General features: G+C 44.8%; 2 protein-coding genes across 6 annotated transcripts; one reads left to right on the top strand and one right to left on the bottom strand.

Moving 5' to 3' along the window:
- The first annotated feature begins 452 nt into the window (after positions 1-452).
- LOC117833724 (uncharacterized) lies at positions 453-27,052 on the top strand. Of its 5 annotated transcripts, none has more exons than XM_034713322.2 (11): positions 453-660; positions 6,716-6,862; positions 7,113-7,374; positions 7,454-7,676; positions 7,787-7,937; positions 15,775-15,960; positions 17,928-18,350; positions 20,193-21,275; positions 23,360-25,505; positions 25,596-26,122; positions 26,275-27,052. In XM_034713322.2, the coding sequence occupies exons 2-11, from the start codon at positions 6,761-6,763 to the stop codon at positions 26,287-26,289; spliced, it is 5,118 nt and encodes a 1,705-aa protein (XP_034569213.1). In that variant the 5' UTR covers positions 453-660; positions 6,716-6,760; the 3' UTR covers positions 26,290-27,052. The 5 variants fall into 5 exon arrangements, with proteins under 5 accessions (XP_034569213.1, XP_034569211.1, XP_034569209.1 ...); XM_034713320.2 differs by adding an exon at positions 756-798 and having other exon boundaries at positions 454-660; positions 23,360-26,122; XM_034713318.2 differs by having other exon boundaries at positions 454-660; positions 23,360-26,122.
- LOC140223636 (uncharacterized) lies at positions 2,030-5,610 on the bottom strand. Its single transcript, XM_072295674.1, has 3 exons — positions 5,598-5,610; positions 4,479-5,515; positions 2,030-4,150 (listed from the first exon to the last, which is right to left on the bottom strand). The coding sequence occupies exons 1-2, from the start codon at positions 5,608-5,610 to the stop codon at positions 4,593-4,595; spliced, it is 936 nt and encodes a 311-aa protein (XP_072151775.1). The 3' UTR covers positions 2,030-4,150; positions 4,479-4,592.
- Positions 27,053-27,832: the final 780 nt, after the last annotated feature.

The raw sequence follows: 27,832 nt of genomic DNA, 5'->3' as shown, positions 1-27,832 counted from the left end.
CTGGACAGGCAGCCAAACAATCACAAGCTGTATTAGACTAGCCTGGTCAGGAACTTAGCCAGGCAACCAAACATAACCTCCTTAATTAAGCAGTGGCAGTGTCAACGCGCCTGTGCGAGGACTTGGCATGCCCGTGCGATATCCGTTTCGAATTTAGAAAGGGACGTCTGCATGCGCTTCGAGTCTTCCGTACGTGGCCGCTCCCTCTCGTGGCTGGTAATGTCAGAACGGACTTTGGTGACCGTTTCAGCGGGAGGAAGAAAAACAAATCTGATTTAATGCATATCCAAAGTCGTCGTTGCTAGAATATACCATTGGCATCCGAGTGGCTCCACATCGGTTTCGTTTGGCCACAACGCGTTGTCACCAGAGGCGAGCGTGTTCTACCGGTCGGTTTGTTTGGCATCCAGCGGCTGGAGTCAAGTCACCATCGTGGCTAGCTTGCACACACTGCGGCCGCAGTCAAGCCAACGTCATAGCCAGGCTTGCACAGCAGCACTCCCCTTGCAGCAGCAGCTTTATCTTCCTATACCCACATGCAGTGCATTCATCTCTCCCAGAGTCCCAGCCACGGAGTCACCCCTTGTTCACTGTATCCTCGTCTTCCGTCGGAAGCTTGCTTCTCAGCTAGCAGCCGCCCTCCAAGGTGGTCTTCGTCAGGTCGGTCAGATCTACCCATCATCCCAACTTCCTTATTTCTCTCTTCGATTCCTTCCTGATATTTTGTGTATTATATACACTGCTACTTGTTCTAGCGAAAACGTACGCGCCCAGCTGACTCCAACTGTTGGAACGTTTGTATGTTCTTCTTCCTTTTATCCTTAGTACGTACATGTTCTTGTACACTAGAAAGCTTTTGCGTTCAGATCCACAATATAGTTTGTTCTCCAGAGCAATCAAATAATGCTCATCAGCATCAAGAACAACCATGCCTTCCAACTTGCCACAACTGGAAGATTTTCAGGATTTGGTTGTGATTCCTGCTAAATATGCAGACAATGACCCGCTTATCTGAGATCTGGTGGCTATAGAATCGCTAGCTGCTCCATCCGGTCGTGTTTACTTGACGTTTCAGACAAGGGAAATAATTTGTGTCCTTGTTTTTGTTCTCTGCACATCAAGTTTAATTGACCGGATCGGAGGTAGTATTTTTTTTAGGGGAAATCAATTAACTTCTTGGATGACGAGTGGAAAGCCCGTGAACGTGCATCCCATACATCATAAACACATGGATTATTAGGAGCGATCTAATTTGACCCTACATGCCAAGTGCACAAAGATCATTTGAACATACTCCCAAGCCCCAACAGCCCATAAATTATATATTAATTTGCTACAGTGTTCTGCAAGTGTGAATCTTCCCCCTAGGTGAGGATTTTCTGTCTGATAATCCATCAAGGACCGACACAGCTAGTTATCCTCTAACTAGGTGAGTATTTGTGTGGTTACTGAATCTTTGAGCTAATCATCTACAGAAAAACTATATTACCATCGGTAATATAATTTCAAAAAACTATAAGCCAGCGATGTTGGACTCCAGCAGAGTCTTCTCCGATCTTGTGACCGACATCGGCGATTGCGATAATCTGCTGCCCAAATTTCATCTCGTAGCTCACCCACAATTCCACCGTAATCCACTAATCCCCAACTTATGTGCCCATCATCAAGTAGAAGGGTGCAGAGTTCATAGATTAATTCATCTGCACAGCTCCTGACCAACAACTATGCCACACCAGCCATTCGCCGTCCGGAGCTACGGCGATGGCTGCTTGCAAAGGCTGAGCAGAGCTTTACCATGAGCTCCTTCCGCCTGACACCGAGGCGTCCTGTTCATCTTCTCTGACTCCAGCTGCGGCGGCGCAAGGCAAACATGACAGCCGGAGAGGGCGAGGACAGGTGAGGCATTCCCGGATCAAGGGGGCCTGGAGCCCAAGTTGGCATTCGCTAGTGTCCCCACTAGTGCCGCCGCCGCCCCTGTTTCCTCCGGATTACCGCGTCTAGCGCCAGCGAGGCACTGATTCTGTTACCATGAGGTCGAACCAAACATATCCTGTTATCCATTATTTCTCTTGTGTTACCAGTGTTATTTGATTACATTTACGTTAACGTCGCAAAGCTTGCCAAACAGCACCTTAAACTAGGGCAAGTTGCCATGTTTTGGAGGTAAGCTGACTAAAGTTTGTTTACTCAGTCTGCCGATCTCATTGCAATAGTTTTGTGCAACTGAAGCCTTACTAAAACTTCCGTTCCCAATAAAGATTATCATTCTGATTGCAAGTTGACCATGTTCCATCGATTTCCTCCAACTGGATGTCAGACGTAACGTATAAGCCATCTCACACCACCATGTAGCTCTCCCCTGGTTCCGACTGCATTTGATTCGTCTAAAATGTGGATTCTCTGGGGTGCCGGCACATGCCCCTTGTTTTCTTCCCTCCAAACTCCCAACTTTGACACTATGCAAAAAGAAGATTCCCCATCACATCAAACTTGCGGTACATGCATGGAGTACTAAATGTAGATGAAATCAAAAACTAATTGCACAGTTTTGTTGTACTTTGCGAGACGAATCTTTTGAGCCTAATTAGTCAATATTTGGACAATAATTCACAAATACAAACAAAACGCTACAGTGTCGCATTTATGGTAAAATGCCAATTTGGCACCTCCCAACTTGGGAAGTAAACAAGGGCATGGTCTCTCTACTCCACCATTGATACTAGTCTTTCTTCGTCAAGGCGTGTACGTCTTCTCTTATAGTCCCATTCAAGCACTTCAGGCCCGTTAGTTCTTCCGGCCATATATGTGTTCATGATCAACATTGACACCCTAGATAATTAGAGTTGAAATAGTCGGTAATTTGGAAAAATATAATGTCACACCCGGACAAAACCAAGTGCATTGAATACATGTGCGCTAGGATCAAGTTAGACACATGTACAACATAAGTGAATATCAAAGACACTGCCATAATGAAATAAAGAGAGTATTAACCAATGTTACATGACCGGAAGTCTCAAGTAAACTACAAAGTCTAATTATTACGCAGCGGAACTCCAAAGATAGCCACGACTCCACAGGCAGCTGACTGAAGAATTGTACACCTATAACTCCTCAAAATCGTGTAGGTACTCCTTCAGATTAGCTTCGTCTGAATAGTTTTGCAAGGATGAGTACACTTATGGTTGGTACTCAACAAGTCGTGAGGAACAGTGTAGTGTAAGGCAATTCAAGGTATAGCTAAGATTTAATCAGCATCAACTTTTAATTTAGTTAGTCAAATTTTATTAGCAATTAACTATGTATAAGTTTATACCACCCGAAATTAAACAAGAATATAAATAAAGTGATAACCTAACCATGAATAAAATAACAACAATTTAAGTCCATTTTCGATAGTATTATCATGTGAGGGTCCAGGCCGCTCTTAACCGTGAGCACGGCTGATCGATCAGTTTTACACTCTGCAGAGGTTGTACATCTTTACCCACAAGTCGCGTAAAAGTTCAAAAGAACTTTGGACCCAACCATGCAGTGCTTGCAAGGCACCATACCACACTTCCGAGGTGTGATTGCATAGGGACGCTACGAAGCCTGTACAAAGATTCATTAATAAGTGGTAACCCGCTAAGGTTTCGGTGTCTGGTGTGCACAACCCTTCACAGGCTGCTAATGCAACGACTCAGTCCCCCCTCTTGCCTCATCACGAGTAAGATTACTCCAGACTAAGGTTTCTAATTATTCAGCCAAGACCAGAGCCATTTAGTCTTATTGTAGCACTGTTTTCCTGGGTGGTCGCTCCATATTCCGATTAAACATAATGGTCTTATATTAATGGAAGGTATAACACAAATAATACCAAATTAATAATGATTCAGATTAAACCACCATAACCATGTTTGAGCACTAAGCACGAGTTACCCAACATAAATTTAACCCAGTTGGTCAAGGCAAAGGTAAAGAAATCTAGGACATCCTTAACTGGGATCCATCAAATTTAAACTATACTATGCATGGCAATGTTGTATAGAACATTAAAGTAAAGGTGAATAGGACTTAAATGGAGTGATCAAGGACACGACTTGCCTTCTTGACCTTGCTCTTGCTGTTCGTACTCCTCGAAAGCTTGATCTTTAAATCCGTCGAATTGCTGACCGTTTATACGCGTCACACAAGCACATACAAAGCAAACAAATGCAATACATAAGAAAAGAATACACCAATCAGAGAAAACAAGCTTGAAAAACTATTTTACACATTAAAACAAACACGTGGATATAAAGAACGTTAAAAACGGAGCTATAATGCAAAAACTACGCTTAAAACAAGATGCAGGAGCATAACTGCGAGAAACCAAACTTCCAGGGATCTAATTTTAAATAATTTTGAACTGCGGAAGAGCAGCGGCACAAAACGCAGAAACCACAGGGGCTAAAATGCAAAAGTGGCACGGCGCGCGGCTGCTGATCGGTACAGACCGGATTGACTCGACGCGGACCGTCGAATGGCGATCCGACGGCTAGCAGATGCGACGATGACGCCAGCGGCGGCGGGTGGCGGCGGTTCGCCGGACTTCGCCCGGGAAAAGCGCGTCAGGGCACAGTTTGGAACGTGGGCTCGCCCAGGAGAAAGAGGGGGAAGCGGCGAGCTCGACTAGAGGGTCGACGGGCGAGTTCTTGCGGCGAAGGACGTGGTGCGGAGCGCGGCGGCGAACGGCGGCTCCGGCGAGGTCGTCCGGCCAGAGGCAAGCGCGAAGTTGAACGGGGACAGGGCTGTCGGGTTCCCCACCTCGCTGAGCTCCGGGCGAATCTTGAGGCGAGGGAAGGCGGCGGAGGCAGAGATCGACGGCGGCGGCGCAAAGGGCTTGTGGCGGCGCGGAGCTGTAGATGCGGAAGCGGAGGTTCTGCGGTTGGGGAAAACAAATAGCGGCGGCCTTTATACGCGGTCTCGGCGTGCGGGCCCGCTTCGAGTCGGTCGCTGGGCAGGGGCGCGGGACAAACTCGCACTCGAGTCCGAGCGGAGAAAGCAGCGCTGAAGGAACGCGTGCGAGCTGGGCGGAGGAGGAAACAGGCGTGCAAGCTGGAGAAGATAATGGCGGGCCCCAGCGGCCAGAGAAGGGAACCGCGGTGCGGGAGGGCAGCTGGGCCGTTGGCCACTAGCTGGGCCGAGCGAAGCTTGGGCCGGTTGCTGGCGCAGTGAAAAGAGCTGGAGCTGGGCCGCGCGGAAGAATAAGAAGGAATCAGAGCTGATTCCGGAGCTGGACTGTCAGGCCGAAAAAAAAAGAGAAGCGGAGCAGGCCGGAGTGCTGCGGATAGGAGCTGAGCTGGAGGAGGAGTTTTTGGGCCAGCGCAGCAAATACAAGGGAAAAACTGGGCCAGAAAGGAAAGGAAACGACAGTCCAAAACAAAAAGGAAACTGCGCCCGCAGCTTGCTCCTGATTCAGAACTGAAAACAGCAAAGCAGGAACAACGCCCAGCAGACAGCAACTCTGAAACCTGACTGAACTTGACTGAAACTCATCTAGAAGACAAAAAAAAAAACGATCCAACAGCCAAAACCAAAGCACCAAACTGAAACCAAGCAAGCATGATTAAAACAATGCAGCGGCATGGATGCACAAATAAAATCCTATATTTCATTATTTAATTAAAAAAATGCTTAAATGCCTAGAAAAATGCAAAATGACCTTATATGCCTTAAACAAGAAAAATTGTTTCTAGCAAATTTTAATAAAATGCAAAGTTGTAAATTTTGGGTGTTACATATAATGAAGCATATAATAGAAAAATGAGTCATGAAAAACATTTGTCAACTGACCAGACAATCCTGTGCTAAAAACATAGCACAGGCAAATGGTCGATCAATCCATTGTGGAGTCTATGCAGAATGTCTGAAACAAAACTGACCATCCGGTGCTAAGCACCAGCAGCAGATCATCCAGTCCGTTAAAACAAGCTGAGTCAGGGTTTGCACAGACCAGCGATTAAATGGAGACTTCAAGTCAAGGGAGGGTCCTCTGTGAAAATCACCGGATGATTCAATGGATGCGTTTGTCCAGTGACCACCACATATGGTTCGTTCGGTGACCATCACATGTTCAGTGCTAATAGTATCCAGTGACCACCAAAGCATTTTAGCTAAGACTTTTTTCCCCGGCCTTGGGGTTTAACTGATCCGATGTTGCATGTGCACTTGGTTGCTCACGTGTGCTTGGTTGCATTTGTAGTGTGAGCACACACGTGTGTTCTGATACTTTGGGCAAAAAGAGATCTAAGTGCTTTGTTACTGCTCGTTGCTCACCGTGTATTCATGTAGCCAACTTTAGTAATCAAGAGCATCACTACCCGGCGATTCTGTTCCTAGTATTGTTTGGCTTGTGTTGTTGATCGGGCGTCTTTTGCCATCAACAATATACTATTCTCAAATCAATTACCCCATCCTGTACATTGCTGCCAACTACTAAAACACAGTTAATTAAACTCTGCATCAAGGTGTGCATGCTCTTACGATCCACTTTTGTCATGATATTGATCGGTTCTTTGCGATAAACTGGTCCCCGCCCGTTGTTCTCTTTAATTTGTTGATGCTATATATGACAGCAGGATCTTTGAATGCATGGTCACCCCAGCTGGTGGTACATAGGAACGAGTTTGATCGAGCAGCTGTTATTATATGTACAAAATTAAATTTCTTGCTTTAATTAGTTATATTGCAGAGCAACACCAAGCAACAAGGACAGCAAGTTATATAACATACAACAATGAGGCATCGAGATCTAACAATCGGATTATTAGAAGAAATTACAGATAAATTCTCTGAGGAACGGAAACTCGGCAAAGGAGGATATGGAACTGTTTATAGGGTAAGATTATTAGAATATGTATAAAACACATCTTATTCTCAGTTTAGTATGTCCTACAAACTACAAACCTGCAGGGCAGCACCATAGAGCAGTGGGATACCATAGAGCAGTGGGATATGTCCAACATACTGCTTGGCCCATTTTATTTTTTCACACCATATTCATTTGTATAATATGTCACAGCAAACTATATACACAGGGACAGCATGCACATTTTTTCAGTTGGGTACTTATGATTTATCATGAATAGGGGGTACACAAAAATGGTCAAGAGATTGCTGTGAAGATGCTAAGAGATAAGGACCCAGGACTTGACGACATGCGGTTCCACGATGAGTTTGATAAGCTTACAATTCTCAGTCATCCAAACATCGTAAAGTTAATTGGCTACTGTTATGATACCCATCATGAATATATAGAGCACGATGGAGTACCAGTACTTGCTGAAAAGATACATAGAGCACTCTGCTTTGAATATTTGCACAAAGGGAGCCTTCACAAACATCTGTCTGGTACGCTGGTGCCTCATCATCTTTTTTTTGTTTACTGGTTTGGTCCACTTCATCAAATTGGATTGGTTTACTTGTGCAGATGAATGCCATGGACTTGACTGGCACACACGGTATAATATCATTAAGGGGACTTGCGAGGGTTTAAAATACCTTCACACGGGATTAAAGAATCCGGTCCATCATTTGGATCTCAAACCTGACAATATATTGCTTGATAGCAACATGGTGCCAAAACTTGCAGATTTTGGCTTGTCCAAGGTATTCGAGGAAACTAGGAGCACAGAAGGTGTACATGGAACATTGTAAGCTGAACGCCTATGAATGCATATCCTTTTCTATGAAGCCGAAATATAATTGCTGCTTATTCATTGTGTGCGGATATTTAAATATATGTTTATGTTATCATATGCAGAGGATACATGCCGCCAGAATATGTCAGCAACAGTATTCGCTCAACGAAGTTTGACATATTCAGCTTGGGTGTTGTAATCCTGGAGATAATAGCAGGGCCTACAGCCCGCACCAAAATTGACGACATGCCTCTTCAAGAATTTACTGGTCTGGTATGAAATCCTATGGTATTGGTGTGGCATTCATGATATATATAAAATCAGGCGGTGTGAATGGGAAATGGCTGACTGGATGAGGTTAACCCACTGTTAATTTGCTTTTAATCCCAATGAGTCATTTTTGCTGGAAATATGCCTAGGCACGTGTTTTGCTAGGAGCGAGAATTTATAGGACCACAGTACTACACTGCAACCACAAGATTAGCTTGCCCATACAAGACAAGTTGATGCTTGCCAGCGCCGCGGCACTGATAATGGATTTGCCAACTTGTTTTTAAAAATAATGTATTACTTCATAATTACATAAGTCTAATACTCCTATGTGCTCCTGATTGCCCTAGAAGCCATGACGAGACATTGTGTTCGCTTGATATGTCCATGGCCTTTTCCCCTTGGGTTATATAGTCCCCTCCGAGACCTCGGATCCTTGTAGGAGTAGGCGTCACATCCTAATTGGATTAGAAGTTTTTTTTTTGAACGAACGGCACGGATTGTGCCATTTCTATTAATATAGGAGAGATTTACATGTTTATTTTAAAGACAAAGATAAAGGAAAACTCGACGCCAGCGAAGCGCCCGCCTATACTACGTATACCGTATAAGGCTATACCCCCTCCAGTAAGGCTGCCATGTGTTTCGCGCCGGCACTCTTCCAGGTACAGGCTTCATCCCTAATCTGCGATAGCAGAGCATGGGCATGACGCTCAGTTCTTTGGAACGTTCTAGCGTTTCTTTCGAGCCACAACTGCCAGCAGACGAGCAGGAGGAGGGACCGCAGTCCTTTTCGAGGAACTCCCGGCGTGGCGCCCATGTGTGTCCACCACTCCTTGACAGTTGACGTGTGTGCCCACTGGTTCGGGTTGACTTGATTGTAGGAGATCAAGGAGGCCACCATGGACCAAATCCGTCTAGAATACCGACAGTCAACGAGAATGTGGTGGGCTGTCTCAGGCCGACTCCTACATAGAGGGCAGACTTGATTTCTTGGCAAGTTTCGTGTAGCCAGTCGGTCTGCCGTCCATACTCTGTTGCGAATTATTAGCCATGCAAACAATTTACACTTCGGCGGTGCCCACGGTTTCCAGATCAGTTGTCGGAGATTGCAGGATGTGGATCCCATAAATTGAGCACGGTAAGCCGATGCTGTCGAGTAAAGGCCCGAGGGTGACAGCTTCCATGCTACCTGATCATCTGTGTCTTGTTGCAAGTGAACTTCTTGAGCAAGAGTCCATATCTCCGAAAATTCCTGGAGGTGGCCCACTGTTAAGCACTCAAGCACATTCAGATCCTTCACCCAATTGTGGTGTCGTATGGCTTCTTTTAGCGTCCTATTCTTTTTCCTGGAAGCAGCAAAAATCTTAGGTGCAATGTCCTTAGGCCGTCTTCCTTGTGCCCAAGCAGAGTGCCAGAAGGATGTGCGGGCGCCGTCCCCCAGTTGAATGGTCGTGCAAGCAGCAAACAACAGCTTATCCTTGTCTGAGCATGTGATGGGAAGCCCTACCCAAGCTTTGTTTGGGTCCACTTTCTCCTGCCATAGCCAACGCAGTCTAAGTGCTCTTGCGAAGAGGTGGAAATCAAGGATTCCTAATCCGCCTAGTTCCAGTGGTCGGCCAACCGTTGGCCAATTCACCTTACACTTTCCGCCAGTCAGAGCCTGATCCCCAGCCCAGAAAAAGCGCTTACGGATTCGGTCGAGCTCCTCAATCACCTCTCTGGGAGCATTGAGTATGGTGAGGAGGTAGATCGGCTGCGAGGAGAGCACAGATTTTGTTAGTGTTAGCCGCCCTGCATGTGTCAAGTTTCGACCCCACCAGCTTGATAATCTGGAAGCTGCCTTGTCAATCAGAGGCCGATAGTCGACATTCCGTAGGCGCCGTACTGTCAGTGGGATGCCGAGGTACTTTATCGGGAAACTTCCTCTTGGCGCGTTGAAGTCTTGCAGGATATCATCCAGGTCAAGGTTGTCACAGTTGATTGGCACAACTGTTGATTTTTGGATATTGGAGTTCAAGCCAGTCACTTTGCCAAATAGGTCCAGTAGCTTTGAGAGGTTGGCCATCTCCTCTTTGACCGGCCGAACGAAGAGGACAGCATCATCAGCATATAAGGATGTCCGTATTCGGTGGCGGTTTCGACCGATATTGGTCAGTAATTTGTTCTTCGTGGCCAGCTGCAACAAGCGTTGTAATGGATCAATAGCAAGTATGAAGAGCAGAGGGGAAAGCGGGTCCCCTTGCCGGAGACCTCGTGCGTGTGTAAACGGTGCTCCAGGAATGCCGTTTAGCAGGACCTGTGATGAGGACGTGGCACATATTGCAGTAATCCATTCCCTCCACCTTGGTGGGAATCCCAAGTGCTCCATTAGCGATAGTAAGTAGTCCCAACGGACGGAATCGAAGGCCTTGGCGATGTCGAGTTTCACAAGAAGCATAGGGACTTTGTTACGGTGAAATCGTCTAGCCATTCCGCGCACATACATAAAGTTATCGTGGATGCTGCGCCCTTTGATGAAGGCGCTCTGTGATTTGGAGATGATGTTTGTCATAGCAGGGGCTAACCGCAAGGCTAATATCTTAGTGAAGAGCTTTGCAATGCTGTGTATTAGGCTAATCGGCCTATAATCTGTCACATTATCTACGCCTGTTTTCTTGGGGACAAGGACTATGTTGGTTGTGTTGAGCAGTTCGAAGTTTCGGCTCCGCATGCTGTGAAGAGCGTGCAGAGTGGCCATTATGTCTCCTTTGATGATGGGCCAACATGCTCGGAAGAAGGTGCCTGAGTATCCATCAGGCCCTGGCGCTTTATCCACGGGAGAGTGCTTGATGGCTGCGAGCACCTCATCCTCAGTAAACGGTGCGTCCAAGTGTGAAAGGTCAAATCGTTGGAGGTTGATGGAAGCCCAATTGAAATCTAGTCTCCGAGGCCCTGGTTCTCCCATGACAGCTGAAAAGTGGGCTTGGGCCACCCTTGCTTTATCGTCATGTGATGTAGCCCAGCCCGCACCATCCTTGAGACGGGCAATGTAATTCCGTCGACGACGTCCATTAGCCTTTAGGTGGAAGAATTTCGTGTTGGCATCTCCTTCTCTTAAATTAATGATTCTGGATGTTTGTCTCTTCCGCGTTCTCTCAATAACCTCATAGCCCAGCACTCTGCGTTTTAGTCCTTTGCGTAGGTGAAATTCAGCCGCCGTTAAAGCCCGGCTCTCCTGAGCGATGTCAAGTTGTTTAATTACATCCAGCGCCATATGTAGTTTAAGTCGGTTTTCTGAAATGATCGACTGGCTCCAAGCTCTCAGGTGTTGTGCCGTCGTGGCCATCTTGTGGTATAGGATCCTTACTGGCTGCGGATATGGTGTTGGTCCCTGCCACGCCTTTTTCACCTCTTCGGCGAAGCCGGGTATTTTTGTCCAGAAATTTTCGAATTTGAACGGCCGAGGTGTTCGCGGTCCTGACATATTGGAGAGCAACAATGGGCAGTGGTCAGAAACGGAGGTAGACAGTGCTTGCAGGGCATGTTGGTCAAAAGCGAGGTCCCATCCTTCATTACAGAAGACTCTGTCGAGCCTGCACAGTGTCAGCCGTCGTCTCTCGTTACTCCATGTGTATTTTCGATTTTGTAGATGTATCTCCTTTAGCCCGCAAAAATTTAAAGCTGACCTAAATTGTCTCATACGAGTAGTGTTGAGGTTTCTATTATTTTTATCTCGTGCTTTATAAATCAAATTAAAATCCCCGAGCAGGAGCCATTGTTCCCCGTTGTCTGGCTTGCATCTCCTCAACTCCCTTAGAAAAGCTGGCTTAAGGTTGTCACGCGCTGGACCGTAGACGGCTGTGAGAAGGAACGAATGGCCTGAGTCATTTAGTGTGACTGTGGCCGTCATCGAGAATCGTCTGTAACTAATGTTTGTGAGGCCAACTAGACTGCTGTTCCAGAGTATAAGAATCCCACCCCTCGTTCCCTCTGCTGGTTTGAAAGCATAGCTATCTAACCGATAACCTCCCAGAAAGGCTGCTAGATGCGCATCGACATTGCGTAACTTCGTTTCCTGAAGACAGGCCATATGACAAGGAGTAGACGACAGTAGCTCATTAGTAGTTATGCAACGGGCCGCGGCATTTAGACCCCTAACGTTCCAGCAGATGGTGTTAAAGCTATGTGTTGTCATGGCGAGATATCAAACAACGCAGGGACAAACATGTAGTAGTAACAATCATGCAGGATGTGCAATAGCAGTGTGTGAGGCAGAATTCACAAGTAGCAGCTTGCTGATCAGCCATTTTGAAGAAAGCACAGCAACGTTGACAGACAAAAGTAGTTCCAATAGCAGGTACATGAATTAAAGCAGTACACATAGAAGTTTGCTGATGCTCCGTGGTCGACCATACACAGGCGTCGACCGAGTCTGATACTCGCCAGAGCAGAGTCAGCAACGCAGATACATAATAGCAATTCATTCAAGAACAGAAACACATTCACCGACGACCACCGATGCATCAATCATCAGCCTCTTGCAGCACCTCCGCATGGAGGTCGTCTACTCCCTGCCCCACCATCTGCAGCAGTGCATCATCCAGGCCAGCCAGAAAGTCGTCGTCGAGTCCGAACAGAGCTGTGAGGCCAGCCAACACTTGATGCGGCAACGGCCCATTGTACATGGCGACGTACTCAGCGAGCACTTGCTCGACTGGCTCGATGTCCACCCCAGGGAGACCCAACTTGCGGCAGAGATTGATCTGGGCTCTTTTCTCAGCAGGAATTGCTGGCTTCTTGGCCAGCCGGGCGCTACGGCGTACCTTCGTCATGTCGTATACACGTCGCGGCCGGGGCGCTCTGGCCGGCACGTGCGCTGGCTGGAGCACTGGCGGTGAGGGCGCGGAGAAGAACGACTGGACCCCATTGGGTGACTGTGGGGCGTCGCCCACAGCCAGCTGTGTGCCGACGCCATCCGCCGTGTCACCCGTCGGGGTAGCATTGCAATCGCTCCCCGACTGCCGCCCGTTCAACCGGTCGAGCGTGTTGCCTGGAACCTGTTCGGCCATACCGTCAAGAACCTGGAGCTGCATCTGTTGTAGCGCCTCGTCGACCATGTTGATGGAGACTGGTTCAGGTGCCACCGCCGGCACCCGGAGATCGCGTTTGAGGCGGTTGAAGACCGTTGGCAGGGGGACCAGTGTGGGGCAGCCCCCCTCTTGCCGGCCAGGGTCCTCACAACCATCATCCCCCTCGGACCAGGCTCCATTCCGGCCGCCATGAAGACGTTCAGATAGCTGGAGGGTCTTGGCCAGGAGGCTGTCAGTGGACGTGGCAAGCACCTCCCCTGTAGCAGCAGGTGTTGTAGCGTTTAACAGGTAGAGAAGTTTGAACTTGAGTACCTCTGCAGTGGGTCGCTCACTGAGTGGACAGGATGAATGGCCCTGAGCACCAGGCTCCTCCTCCCGTGGGGTGTCGCGGCATCGACCTCCCTGGTAGCCACCGGTACGTCGTCGAGGGGAGCGGTCGCGCTCTCTGTAGACCGGCTCGTGCTCCACAGAGCGGGCGCCAAAGAGGTGGCCTCGGCGCTGCCCCTCTCGGCGGCGGTCAGCATCGTCACCATCTTCGTCGTGGCGCCGGTGCCCCCCTCCCTCGAACGTGGGGTGGTCGTTGTTGTACACTTGCTTCCCACGTCGGCCGCTGGTACTGTTGCGTCCACGTGCACGATCTCCACGCGCCTCCTCCTTGTCCTGACGCGGTGGCACCTTTACAGGTGCCCGGTCCCTCCGCCGTTCATGGTACGGCGGCGGAACGTTGAAGGGTGGGTATGCCGGGACCGGTGCCTCCGCCCCGTCCACCGCCCCATGGTGCCAGTCCAAGCGTCGCCGCTCCGGCTCTGGTACAGCCACCTGGACGCCGGTCCCCAGAAGCCCGTAAGGGTCTGCGGACGTCGCCGTGTAGTCATAGATCCACTCAAGATGGATAAGGACGCAGTACTTAAGCCCCCTCTGCCAACGCTCTGGCGGTGTCTGGAGGATGTCTACCTGGGAGTTCTTGGCTCTGGTTGTGAACACCAGCCAGAGACGCTTGGGGATCCTGCAGGGGTTGGCCGTCCACGCCCAAAGATCAACTGTGCGCGTGTCGTCGGGGTGCAGCAGGTTGGTGTCGATGCACTCAAGGGAGCAGGTCGCACCAATCATCCGCTCAATGATTTCAGGATTCCATGCGTGAATGGGCACCCCTTCCAGACAGAGTCGCACCCGATAGAACAGAGCTGCTCCCAGGGCTGCTTGAAGGCTGCGCCACGGCCGGACGTTGATGACGATGCCGTGGTGCTTGAGGCAGCTCATGTCGGCCGCTTCCCTAGCGTGGCGCTTGTCTTCGAACTTGATGAGGAACGGTTCCGGCTGGTGCCGGGAGACCCTGACCGCCCCCCGTTGCAAGCAGAGCTCGTCGAGGACAACTGCTTCAATTTCCCTGGCGCCGGTGGATGGGGGCGCACTCATGGCCTTCACCACGAGCGCCGTGCCCTCCCATTCCTTAAGCTCCTGCTCAAGGTCGAAGGAGGTGGGCACCAGGTAGCTGTCCTCATCAGGGCGGGTACAGGGGTCGCCAACGCGCGCCATTCGGGAAGTCGTCGTGCGCCTCGGTGGGGGGGGGGGGGGTGGCGGCTGTTGGTGCCGCGTGCGCCCAGCCGGAGGCGAAGGCGCCGATGGCCGAGCAGACGCGCGTGCTAATGAAGGCGCCGCCGGCTGGTTGGCGCGGCCGTCAGCAGGCCGCCTGGAAGAAGGTACGTGGTGCTTATTGCTGCAATGTTGGTGGGTGGAGCTGCGAAGGGGGCGTCGCTCTCGGCACCTTGCAGCCTTGTGCCCAGACCGGAGGCAGGAAAAACATCGGATTGGGTCCCTGCAGGCGTTGGCCCTGTGATCTTTCACCAGGCACACAAAGCACCGGCCAGCAGTCTTCCGCTTGAATGCAGCGAGGGCCGTGGAAGCAGAGTTGGTGCGCTGGCTGTTGTAGCTCCTTGAAAGCCTGTCATGTCGAGGCGGCGTCGGGCGTGGCCGCAATTGCTCCTTTTTCCTCCACCAGTACTTCTCTCGTACCGTGTGCCAGCTGTGCTCCGGCGAGGCTTCGACGTGATGGGGTTGAGGCCACGCCCTGCCCGAGGCAGGGGCGCGGAGGGCGGCGCGGGTGTGGAAGGAGTTATTCCTCTCCGCAGTAATGGAAGCGCAGCTCGGTTGGTGGGGGCGCAGATCCGCGCTGTTGGGGCGCCGGCCACGGACCGCTTCGGCGTAAGAACGAGGGGAGCCATGTCCCTGACGAGTGGAGCCCTGCGAATCAGGAACGAAGCTCACCGGATCTACAGTAGGTCTGCCGGATCTGGGCGGCGGTGGTGGGGAAGTCGCTGGTGATTCAGGTCGGGCAGTGGGGGGTCGATGCTGCCTCAGTGGTGCGAGGCACGTATAGCGGCGGAGGAGCGTGGGCGATGCAAGCCGGGGCTGCCGCGCCGGCGGAAGGTGGGGCGGCGGTGGTGGCGGCGGCGGGGAGGTCGGGGGTAGGCGAGGCATACCTGGGATCGCCTCCTCGATCCCTGTGCTTTGTGTTCTCATATAGCTGTTGGATTAGAAGTTTTAATAGTACATTTTCTTGAGTCCTTATTCTAGAAGGATTTGAGTCACTTTTCACAACGTTGTATTAGAACAACTGATTCATGGCTCTTCTCATGTCTATCCAAATGGTAGCATGCATTAAGTCCAATATATAGTTCTAAAATCTATCCAATAGTGCCATCATAACATGTTATATTTGACATAACAGTGTGTTGTAACAATACTGCTTTAAAACTCTGATTTTACAGATACAAGCCAATTGGAGAATCAGATTGCAGAAAGCCTGGAGTGGTTCCTCACTAGAAGCATATTGCCAACAGGTAAATACATGCATTGACGTCGCATTGAAATGCATGGAGTCTGACAAGCATAAAAGGCCCCATATAGAAAATGTCGTTCAGCAGCTGGATGAGACTGAAAACGAGATCGGCAAGGTAACTAATACCATTATATTGTTTTATTTGAAATATATATTTGTAATCTCAATCTTACGGAGTTATTATAAGTTTTGAAGAAAAACAGAGGTATATTAATTAATTATTTCAGATTTTTAAGAGACACCAATCAAACTAGCTTACCAACAAAAGAATTTATACATGTCTGGCCTTCCTGTAGAATAATTGCCATGTGTTATATTTTGATTGGATTATGCTGTCAAGCCTACAGTTCTTGTGAGATGTGTTTCGTTTTGCTTCAGATGACTTTGCTACCTTGTGCCCCCGGTCCCACCTTAAATTGTCACGCCAAGGGAGGCATCTTGTGTCTGGAGCCCAAGTTACTCCCTCCATTTGAGATTATAAGACATGATTTGTTTCATAAAATTACATTTTTGTGATACAAAAGTATACTTACAAGAAAGTATATTTTGATTATGAATATAAAGAAATAAACTCCGTGTCACAAATGTTATGTATTAATAGAGCACCAGTTAGTCGAAGGATTTTCCTAATGAAATAAAATAAGGTAATTGTGGATGTAAAGGAAATGAGCATACCAATAGTGGATCTGCAGTTACGCTCTAGGCCCTATACCAATAGTAGATCTGCAGTTGAGGCTGAAGATTAGCGCGTAGTGCATATACCATGGTTAGATCCTATTTTATATGTCATTATCAGTTTTTTTGCACATAGAACACAGGATTTCTTCCAAGTTTAATTAATCATATTATTCTCTTGTCCCATATAAGGTAGTTGTGGATGATAATTAAGGAAATGAACATACCTGTAGTAGATCCTCAGTTACGCTCTTGTTGGCCCTATGGCGGCAATGGTATCCACCATGGAACCTAATATATAATGCTCAGTGCAACGGTATTCACCATGTTTAAATCTTCTCTGTCATTTTTTGCATAAATAATTCAATGCAAAGGCATTTTGTAACTAAACTAGTTCAAATGCAATACAACATATACAATCATGTAGTTGTCAAAAAGGAAAAAAAAACATATACAATGATTCGCTCTGTGTTTTCTCAGTATTTTTCCCCAACTCATTCGGGATGCTATTCCACGGTGCAAAACTACAAATGCCTCCAGATATTCAAGAGTAATAATTAGATGCACTCTGTTTGTGACCTGAACCTGCTTATGATAATGTGACATTTGTAGTTCTTCTTTCTATGCAATATATATAGTTTTAGATTTATGAACCTGCTTATATAGTTTTAGATTTCTAGACTATGTGCAAAATAAGTCATTAATTTTAGAATTATGAGGCTGAGGTCGTTTACGGTACACAATACTAGACTATACTAGTGTTCGAAAAGGATTAGTATACAAACATCGGAAGGTCAAGATTAATTGTATACTACTGAAACCTTTACTTGTGGTATGGGTAGTATACATGAGTAGTATAGATAGTATCAGGGTATCATGGTAAAAGAACACAAATAGCATCACTAAAATTTTATTTTTGACACTAGCATAAAGTTTAAAAGGCTATTCCGTTTGAAATATAACTTTTCGCATGTAATAATTACTAAATCATCCATAATCATGAACATTTAGATCTTATATATGCTATATACTACTAAGTAGTAGTATTGTGTACCGTAAAAGGGCTCTCCAGGACTTACTCAAAGAGATATGATAGTATTAGCTGAAGGGTTGTGGCATGACCAAGTTTAAATAACATGGATTGAATCGGATGGAGTATCTAACTGGAATGAAAGGTTTAACTATACAAAATTGTTTTACACAAAGGTTCAACTGTATAATGGTTACTATTTGAAATATTTTGCTAGCAACTCAATATTCCTTTTTATTCATTACATGGGAAACTTAATGTATTCCATTCCATTTAGAGTACGATACATATAAATAAAAAAAAACAGAGTAGGTTTACTCTATACATCAAACTACGGCATTCACATGTGTTAATATGAATCTCTCGGTCCATTGCAGAGCGTCCTCCTAAGCGTCCAGTCAGTCGAGCTCAAGTTCCACACAGGACCAAGTGACTTGACAATCTCGTCCGTGCTGCGTTTAACAAATAATACTGCTGCCCGAGTTGCATTTAGGCTGCTCACCACGACTTCAGAGTATTTCTTGAGCCCACTACTAGGTGGTATTGTACCTCCAATGTCCAGCTGCGCTGTTGCTGTGACCACATCTAGCCAGAAGCCACTGGAAGACAGTAACGGGTACTTCACTCTTGAGAGTATCACTGCCACCGACCAGGGGATACGGTATTCAACATGTGATGCGGCAGACAGCTATAACAATTTCTTTACGGAAGCCCAAAAGGATGGCCGTGTGGCACAACAAGTGAAACTGACGGCTTTCTACATTGAACTGCCTGTAGCAGGGAACACTACGACTGATGAGGTGAGTTTCCTTAACTACACTGAACGTGGGCATGGTTGGAGCCTTGGATAAAATAACGAACAGTAAATTTCCTCGATACCACTAAACTGCCATCGAAATTCTTAGGTTCCATTGTGTGCCACTCATGCCGTTCTCGTTAGTTGGCCATTTGAAAAGGGTTAAGTACTGAGTAAAAAGACTATTTTGCCCTTATAGAATGAATCTAACAGATTTCAACTAATTCCCTTGTATGTCATGGCAGTGGACAATATGATAAGTGTTAGCGCGCAGCGGAATTTGGCCTGCCCGCTATGCTCACGAGTTGCTGGTGCCCTGTTAGGCCAAGGTCCACTGGAGCCTACGATAACAAGGCATTGGGCCTAACTTAACCTAAAAGAATAGCCTGATAAACGAGGACTAGGCTATACCCTACCTTATCTGTTGGGCTCCCCCACCATTAACTTCCGATATGAGATTAAACTTAACAATCTCCCCCATCACACATCGGGCCCAACTCTCCTCCAGTCACACACAACCCATGTGACCCTCCAAAGCTGTTCACAGGCTCCCTGTCAGGCCATCAATCACCATGTGACCCTGGAGATGTTCAGGCCATCAATCACCATGTGACCCTGGAGATGTTCGAGATTTTTCAACATTTGGTTTTGAAACCACTTGTTAGAGTGCACAGCGGATTCTAGCCCAGCCCACTATACCCACAAGCCGGTGCACTACCAGGCCTTGGTCACCGGAGCCGACAACAATAAGGCCTTGGGCCTAACTCAACCGAAAAGACTAGTATGATGGGTGAGAGTTGTCCTGCCTTGTATATTGTGCTCCCATACCATCAATTTCCGATGTGGGACTAAACCTAATAATAAGTAAACCAATTGATGTTGAACCTGATGCTCTTTGATGCATGTGTTTCTTTTAGAGTGCATGTTCACAGTATACCATAAACATCATTGTCCTAATACTCTCATATGGAACTTTTTTTTCTTTTCACTTAGGTCTCGTTTGGATCCCTTCATTTTAAAGAAATTGGAATCTACTTAATCGAGTAGGCTATTTATCTTGGAATGTGGCATTCCACAACTTTCCAAAGTTTATATATAAGCCTATCTTAAATTCATGAGGGTGGGAGATGGAAATTAATTCTAAGATTCTCATGCTATGTTTCTAACGTGCAACTTATAGCGTGCTTTTCGACTCGCTTCCCTATAGCAGAAGTGCACCACATAAGTATCTCTCATATGACCAACAATAATATACAAATATATATTCCACGTACAGCTATATTAGCTTAATTAATCTGTGTCTAAATTATGATTATTAGAATGGAATTTAATTCCAAGGATCCAAATATTTACAAGGACACTGATCATACTGATCATGAACACATCAAATTACTCATCTCTGTCTTGCACTCTCTGTTAGATAAGCACGCAAGACAAACAGACGAGCATAAACACAATCAGAACATCCCAACTCATGATAGCACAGCCAAATCCCAAGCCACTACTCCATCTCCAGCACCAAATCCACCCCCACCACCAAATCCAGCTGTTCCATTCCATCTCCACCTCTCTGGCTCTCTCAAATTGGCAAGAACGTGGAGGCGTGCGATGGTTGGTGGCTGGGGCAAAGTGAGAAAATAAATTCCAGCTCATAAGAATATATACAAATTTGACCCGGTGTGTACTACAAATTCCAGCTCAATTTTCTTCTATGTTGTAGCCATTGCGATAGACAATTTATTATCGTGCTTAACATTGGCAATGTGCCATAAAAGTTTAACTATTTTGTGTTATTTAAGATATTATAATTTCTAAATACATTCACAAATCCAATGAAATTTTGCAGACGGTGAAGCAACCGAAGAACAGTACATATCAACAGCATGATTTTACCATGAAGCCAGGCCCTAGCTGCAACGAGCTGGATTTTTATGATGTACGTGAAACATCTTCAGATGTTATAGAAGAACTGATTGTTGGGAGGGCTGAAGAAAAACAAAAAGTATTGGCTTCTTTATTACAATGTGATAGCATGACAGAGAACATCACCATCCTTCCTATCCATGGTATTGGAGGCATTGGCAAGACAACATTTGCAAAAATGATATACAATGATACAAAATTCAAATATTACTCTCAAGTATGGGTCTATGTGTCCCCAAGATTCGATTCGAATAAAATTGGTAACTCCATAATTTCACAACTCTCCGAAAGGGAGAGCCAACTAAACGAGAAACAGATGATACGGACACGCCTCAAGAAGCTACTAGCTGGGAAGAAGATTTTGATTGTTTTGGATGACTTGTGGGAGCGTGACCCATATAAATTGACTGATTTGAAAACTATGCTAAGGCTTGGTGGGACAGAAAACACAATAGTTATAGTAACTACACGCGACGAACGCGTCGCAAAGGAAGTTGGAACCATTGAGCCATACAAGATAGAACTCCTGTCAAAGGAAGTGTGCTGGGATATAATAAAACAAAAATGTGGTTTTGAAGATAGAGATGACAAAGAACAACTGAAGGATATAGGATTGGAGATTGCCTCGAAGTGTGGAGGTGTACCTTTAGCTGCTCAATCTCTTGGATACACACTACGATCCAAGGACTTAAACGGATGGGAGAAAGTTAACGAAAGTGATGTCTGGAATGAAACTAATTCAATGGATGGATCCTTGCATAATCAAGTGCTTGCAGCCTTAAAATTAAGTTATAGCAGTATGAATCGCCTGGTAAGGCCATGCTTTACCTACTGCGCAATCTTTCCGAAAGGTCACAACATAGTTAAAGATGATCTAAGCCGCCAATGGATTTCACTAGGGTTCATAAGGCCTATGAGAGTGCACATTAAGAAGCACCAGCTTAGTGAGCAATACATTGCGCAGCTCCTGGGAATGTCTTTTCTTCAACCTTCAATGTTACCACCAGTGAGTTATTTATGTCAACCTCCAACCTTTAAATTCATTATTGCCACAAAATAATTGCAAGGAAACTCGCATAATGATGTAATTCATTATGGTACGCTGTGACCAAAAAAATAGTGACCAAAAGCATTTGCCAATAAATGCTAGTGTCTATAATTGCAGAACACAACCCAATATTTTAAGTGAAATACGCTAGGGAGATACAACATTGTGTACCTCATGTTGGACGTTTGTCAAGTGGTGTATGTGCTCGATGGTCCTTGCATAATCTTCTCATTTCCTTTTTTTTGCGAGGAATAATCTTCTCATTTCCTTTTTTTTGCGAGGAATAATCTTCTCATTTCCATGTCAGCAACCTGTCAAATTGAAATGTAGATGTTTTAGAGCTGATCTATTTGATTAAGAAACTAATTTTGGAGATCTAAGTGATATCATAGGGGAAAATATTAATAAACTTGGGTGTAATCACACCCCTTTAATTAATTTGTTATAGTATGCACTTCATGCTTTTTTCTCCAGATAAGTGAATAAAAATTATCCCATCCATTGCATCAAAGATGCACAAAGCCATTCATTATTACATCTTCCACCAAAAGTGAGGCACAAAATGAAATTAAAACTCCATCTTGTAAACAAGACATGATGAAAGTAGCAAGCACAAATCCTATTACTGAACCTCCGTGCCCTAAAAAAAAATATTACTGAACCTCCGCTCATGCCATTTTTGTGTGATTAGGTTTATATCTACTTCATCAATGACCAAAAACGATATTAAGGCAGATTTAAGGATATTTCCTGGTATATGATATCGGTAGGCTTTAGTAAGAACAGTCGAGGGGTCCCTTTTCATAATATACTTGCTGGCAACCTGAGAAATGTACATACATTATGATCATCTGTTTCTATGGAAAAATGTTCCTTATTTATCAAGCAAGCCTCCAAAATTGTGTTCCTGGATCAAGTATATGCTGGTTTCCAAAGGCCCTTATTTCCCTGTAAGACAGAAAAATGATGTATATCTAGCATTGAGAAAACAAATAAAGTTTAGTTTGTCATATTAATGTGGGGCACACCAAACAAATAAACTGAATAGCTGAGTAAAATGGACATGTTTCAAAAAAGGAAAAAATCCATTTTACTCCCCTCTTAAATCCACTTTGTCCGCTTAACACCCCAAACAAAATTTAGCTCACTTTACTCCTCCGAACTATTTCAGTTGGTCCAATCTACCCCTAATTAGATTTCTCTTTTTTGTTTCTTCGTGTACAAGTTGAGTTTTAATTTAGATTTGTTAATTGACTTATAACATAATGCTCTACATTTGAAAAATATGTTATAAATTTTTTATGATTATTTTTCATATAGCTTTGTATATCTAAGATTAATTTCGTATTAAATATTCTCAACATATGAAAATAATGAAACAAATTCTTAGTATAATTTTTTAACATAAGGCATTATATTTTTGTATCTGCTCACAAACCTTGAACTTAAAATTCAATTCGTACACGGAGAAACAAAAAGGAAAAAACTAATTAGGCTTAGATTGGACCAACTGAAATAGTTTGGGGGAGTAAATCGAGTCTAAATTTTGTTTGGGGGGTTAAGCGGACAAACTGAATAGCTGAGGGGAGTAAAATAGACATGTTTCAAAAGGAAAACAATGGAAGGATTTCCATTAAAATCATTACCCCAATATTTAGGTACTCTGCCTATTTCAAGATAGAGGAAAATGTCAAAGTTCATAAATTCTGGCCAAAAATTAGTCATATTATGTGCATGTTTAGTATAGAAATTTTGTTAGTAGTTATAATACGATTTTGGTTCTGTATACTACCGCCTCCATTTTATTTTACAAGGAGTATTTGTGTCATTGTAGCAAGGCTTTGTTCAACAATTAATTTATTAATATTTAATTTACACGATGCCAGAAGCATACTCAAAAGAAAGTGTTATTATTAATACAAATGTAATGACACTAGTTTTTTTATAAAATTAATTTATATGTAGATTAAGTTTTGGTCAATGACTTGCCGTAACGGAATAAAATCAGACTTGTATAACACTATTTTCGACTTTCTTCGCAGACTTCTGGAACGTATCATGAAGGTATTGCATTGTTTACCATGCATGACCTGGTACATGACTTTGCAAGATTAATATTGGACGATAAAATTATGGATGCTAGTAAAAAAGGCAGTACTCGGGGAGGCAGCTGCCGCTATGCATTGCTTACTGATTGTAGCAAGCCGTTGGCGTTATCCTTGGCTTGTCCTGACAGTCTTTGTGCACTGCGTTTCCTGGACTGCAGCAAAATTGGACTACGTGGCGATGCTTTCTCATCTGCAACGTCCCTGTGTATCTTGGATTTAAGTGAATGCCATATAAATCATTTACCAGATTCTATTGGCCACTTAAAGAATCTGAAGTATCTGAATGCACCAGGGATCCTTGGTAAATCTATCCCGAATCATATCACGAGGCTCTTGAAATTAAACTATCTCAGCATTCGTGGGTCATCTGAAATATTAGCATTGCCGGAGTCGTTTGGAGAAATGGAGGAACTGATTCAGCTTGATATGTCAGGTTGCTTGAAAATAAAAAAACTGCCAGAATTGTTTGGCAATCTAAAAAATATGGAACATTTGGATCTTTCAAAATGCGCTGATGTTACAGGATTATCAGAGCAGGTGGGTAGCCTCAAGAAACTAGAATATTTGGACGTATCATACTGCAAAAATATTGGAAACTTACCAAGAGAGTTGAGCAATCTCACAGAGCTGAAGTATTTGAATTTATCATTCAGCTCATACTTAATGGGTATCCAGGACAAGCTCCTTTGGGATGAAGAACAGTACAAGTATCCCTCAGATAATCTTTCGAATCCTGCAGGAACCAGTATAGATGGTATGGTTGAGGCAGAGATCTTGGGCACCCTGACCAAGGTCAAAAATTTGAAGTTATGCATAGATGGATTTACTACATCATTGCTTCCAAAGCTCCCTGAGTCTTTGGGAAGCTTTACTGAACTCAAGTGCTTAGACCTATCAGGTTCTTTTACACTAAAAAATTTGCCAGCATCATTTGGGAAGCTCCATAGTTTGCTACATCTTGATTTGTCAAAATGCTATCGTGTTGAAGGTGTACCGGAAGCCTTGACTGGCCTTGGAAAGCTCAAATATTTGAATTTATCAAGTTGCTCCGTTGGCGTAAATGAACAACGAGCGAGCCTAAGAGGGCTACAACAAGCAATTGGCAATCTCACTGAACTACGCTATTTAAATTTACATAGGTGCCTGGTAACTATGTACGGTGACCAGCGAGTAGACGAAAGCAACGGTTTCCTGGGGCACATCAGTACACTTTCTAATCTAGAGCATCTGATCTTGTCAGAAAATGGGAATCTTTACGGTTTACCTGAAAATTTTGGTAAGCTCAAAAAGCTGTGTACTCTGGATCTCTCACATTGTGGGAACCTCAGGAAGCTGCCAGTAAGTATATCTGAAATTGGCAGTCTGAAATTTCTGAATACGGCTGTTTGCCGCAGGTTTGATGAGTCCACGTTACCTCAGTTCAGAAATAATTCTGTCTTATTACCTCATTTTATGGTCCATGCCGATGATGGTGAATCTAGCAGCAATCTTATTAAGCTCAAGGATGAAAATCCTCCTATCTTGGAGATAAGCAGGATTGAAAGAGTCAAGTGTTCCACAGAGGCGCAGAAAATAAAGTTGTCGGTAAAACAAAATCTTGAAAAAATAAAATTTGAATGGACAAAAGATGCTGAGAGATTTGTAGAGGACATTAAAGTTTTGGAAGAACTAACGCCACCAGCCTGTTTAGAATACTTGGAGATACGAGGTTATAGTAGCATAAGCTTTCCACCCTGGGCGACGAGCATTGCAAGCTATTTACCTCTTGTCGTCAGTGTTACCATTATGGAGTTGCCCAGCTGCAAGGCGTTACCACCACTCGGTCAATTAGCAAAGCTTCAAGAGCTGCATATCGAGCAAATGGACAGCATTACGAAGATTGATGGGGACTTGTACGGCTGCGCGAGAGCTTTTCCCAAGCTGAGAACCTTTCGTTTATTCAGAATGGAAAACCTGGAAGAGTGGAACACGGCATACTCCTGTGGCGAGGATGATTCACGTGTGCTCATGTTCCCTATACTAACCCTTTTGGAAATAAGAGACAGCCCCAAGCTGACGATTAAACCATGCCTGCCTAGAGGTGAGTACTTCCTGGACATAAGGAGTTGTAATGATGTACTACTATCACAATTGGAAGAGAGATGTCATGTCCCTGAATCCTCCTACCCAGGTCCAAAAGGTCTTTTTGTGCACTACAGCCAGCAGCCTCTGCATGAGTGGAGGTTGCTCCTTGAGTTCTCTGGGATCAGTTACTTGAGCATTGAGCATTGCAGTGACCTCACATGTAGCTCAACAGACATTATTCAAGGTCTCTCCTCCCTCGAGACTTTTTCTTTGAGAGATTGCGAAAGCATTACAGTGCTGCCAGACTGGTTGGGAGACCTAACCAGTCTCATGAAGCTTGAGATAATCAACTGCCCTGGCATTCAGACTTTGCCAGAGAGCATAAAGCAACTCACCAATTTCGAAGAGCTAAGAGTTTCAGGCTGCCCTGACCTAGTGCTGCCGGACTGGTTCGGAGACCTAACCAATCTCATGATGCTTGAGATAATCAATTGCACTAGCATCCAATCTTTGCCAGAGAGCATGAAGCAGCTCACCAATTTCGAAGAGCTTATAGTTTCAGGCTGCCCTGACCTGGTGCAGTGGTGTGAAACAGAGAACGCTAAGGCGCTGCTAGCTCACATCAAGACTAAGGTATATACCCTGACAGGCTATATTTTGTTGGCACTATTCATTTTCCATATTAATATAGGCAATGTAGGGGACACTTTATTTTCTTTACGGATGAGGACTGCTTTTCAGGAATGCTTTGTCGGCTTACTTTCTTCCGATGACTGTTTTTTCAGGAACTCACCAACTGACATGCACGTGAAATACAATGGCAATGGTTCACGCCTTTATGGCGTACAGTGTCCAATCGGCCGCACCCTACGCTGCGGCATAGTATCATCAATTTGGTCATCAGGCCTTTTTCCGAACAAGATGAATCAGCTTCTCCTGAGGATCCACACATTCGAATTTCAAAGTCTCTTTTCATCAGGCCCTGTTACTGCGAGGAGTATCCTTGTAATAATTAATATATAAACGAACCCCAATAATCCATAAGCTTCGAACGTATCGCAGCAACGAGAGAACCATCACATTGGACGAAACCATCTCTCAACGCGCCTTCAACGTGCAGGGAAAGTCGGTTCCAGGAACATATTGGCTCCGGCTTCTATATTGTGTCAGAGCAGAGCCCGTTCCTTTGCAAATCACCTGACTGGCTCCATGGACTAGATGTTCTCTCTCACCTATGCTCTGCCTTTCTTCTACGTTGTCCGTAGGGAATCACATTTAGTACCGGTTCGGAAGCCCCTCAAATACCAGTACTGGCAATTCGGTACTAGAGTGGGGAGTGGGGCCGTTTAGTACCGGTTGAAATAATTTGTACTAAAGGGCCTGCCACGCCGCGCGCGGGGCAGCCTATTTAGTACCGGTTGGTCTCCCCAACTGGTACTAATTTATTTTTTCTTTCTTTTCTTATTTTCTATTTCTTTATTCTGTATTCGTATTTCATATTTGTTTTCTTTACGTATACTAGTTCTTATACGCTAATATATATAAAGTTCTATTTATCTTTAATATTACATTTGAGATACTACTGTATATATACATATTGTGCATACACATATATGAATAATATTACACATATATATACATATTGTGCATACACATATATGAATAATATTACACATATATAGACATATTGTGCATTCACATATCATATCTACTATTCTAAACCCGACTCCTGACGGTGAAACTTCCCCGTAGGATTTATGACCCTTGTCCAGAAGAAATCCATAGAGTTGTTCTTGTATTGCCCTGAAAACTTTCGTGTCAAAGAGTTCATCCTGCTTGTACATCATCTGTGTCATTGACAAAGTTTATTATATATATAGTAGATCAATGGGTTTGCACAATTGAAACGTTTTGAAGTATAAGCAAATAAATTGAAATACTTAATCTAATTTTTTTAAGTATATACACATGAATTGTTTTTTGAAGTATAAGCTTATGAATTGATTTTTGAAGTATATACACATGAACTAATTTATTGTTGAGAATTTTGTATACGTACAGTTAATTCGTGTTCGGTGATACGTTTCAGACGCATAAAGCCGTGGATGAACTCATATAAGTAGTATCCGCGTAAATTAGTACCTGGCTCTTGTCTCGAACACTATATATATGGAAAAAAATTATGAAATATTTGTTGTGTTAAAGGAAGTACCACGAGATATGAAAATTCAATACATACTAGGAATTCAGTCTTCCAATGAAGTTCCTCCTTGAATTCACCCATGTGAGTTTGACGGAATCGAGCCCATGCTTTGTTCATAGCGTCTATAATGTTAGCGGATT

Source organism: Setaria viridis, chromosome 8 (genome assembly GCF_005286985.2).
Source record: "Setaria viridis chromosome 8, Setaria_viridis_v4.0, whole genome shotgun sequence".
Classification (NCBI taxonomy): Eukaryota; Viridiplantae; Streptophyta; class Magnoliopsida; order Poales; family Poaceae; genus Setaria; species Setaria viridis.
Note: the sequence above shows the minus strand (reverse complement) of the source record. Positions and strands in the feature narration are given on the sequence as shown.

Coding starts and splice junctions, on each gene's coding strand:
- LOC117833724 (XM_034713318.2), top strand. CDS start 6,761: ATGAGGCATCGAGATCTAACAATCGGATTATTAGAAGAAATTACAGAT. Junction 7,677..7,786: donor GAAGGTGTACATGGAACATT/GTAAGCTGAACG, acceptor TATCATATGCAG/AGGATACATGCCGCCAGAAT. Junction 7,938..15,774: donor TTCAAGAATTTACTGGTCTG/GTATGAAATCCT, acceptor CTGATTTTACAG/ATACAAGCCAATTGGAGAAT.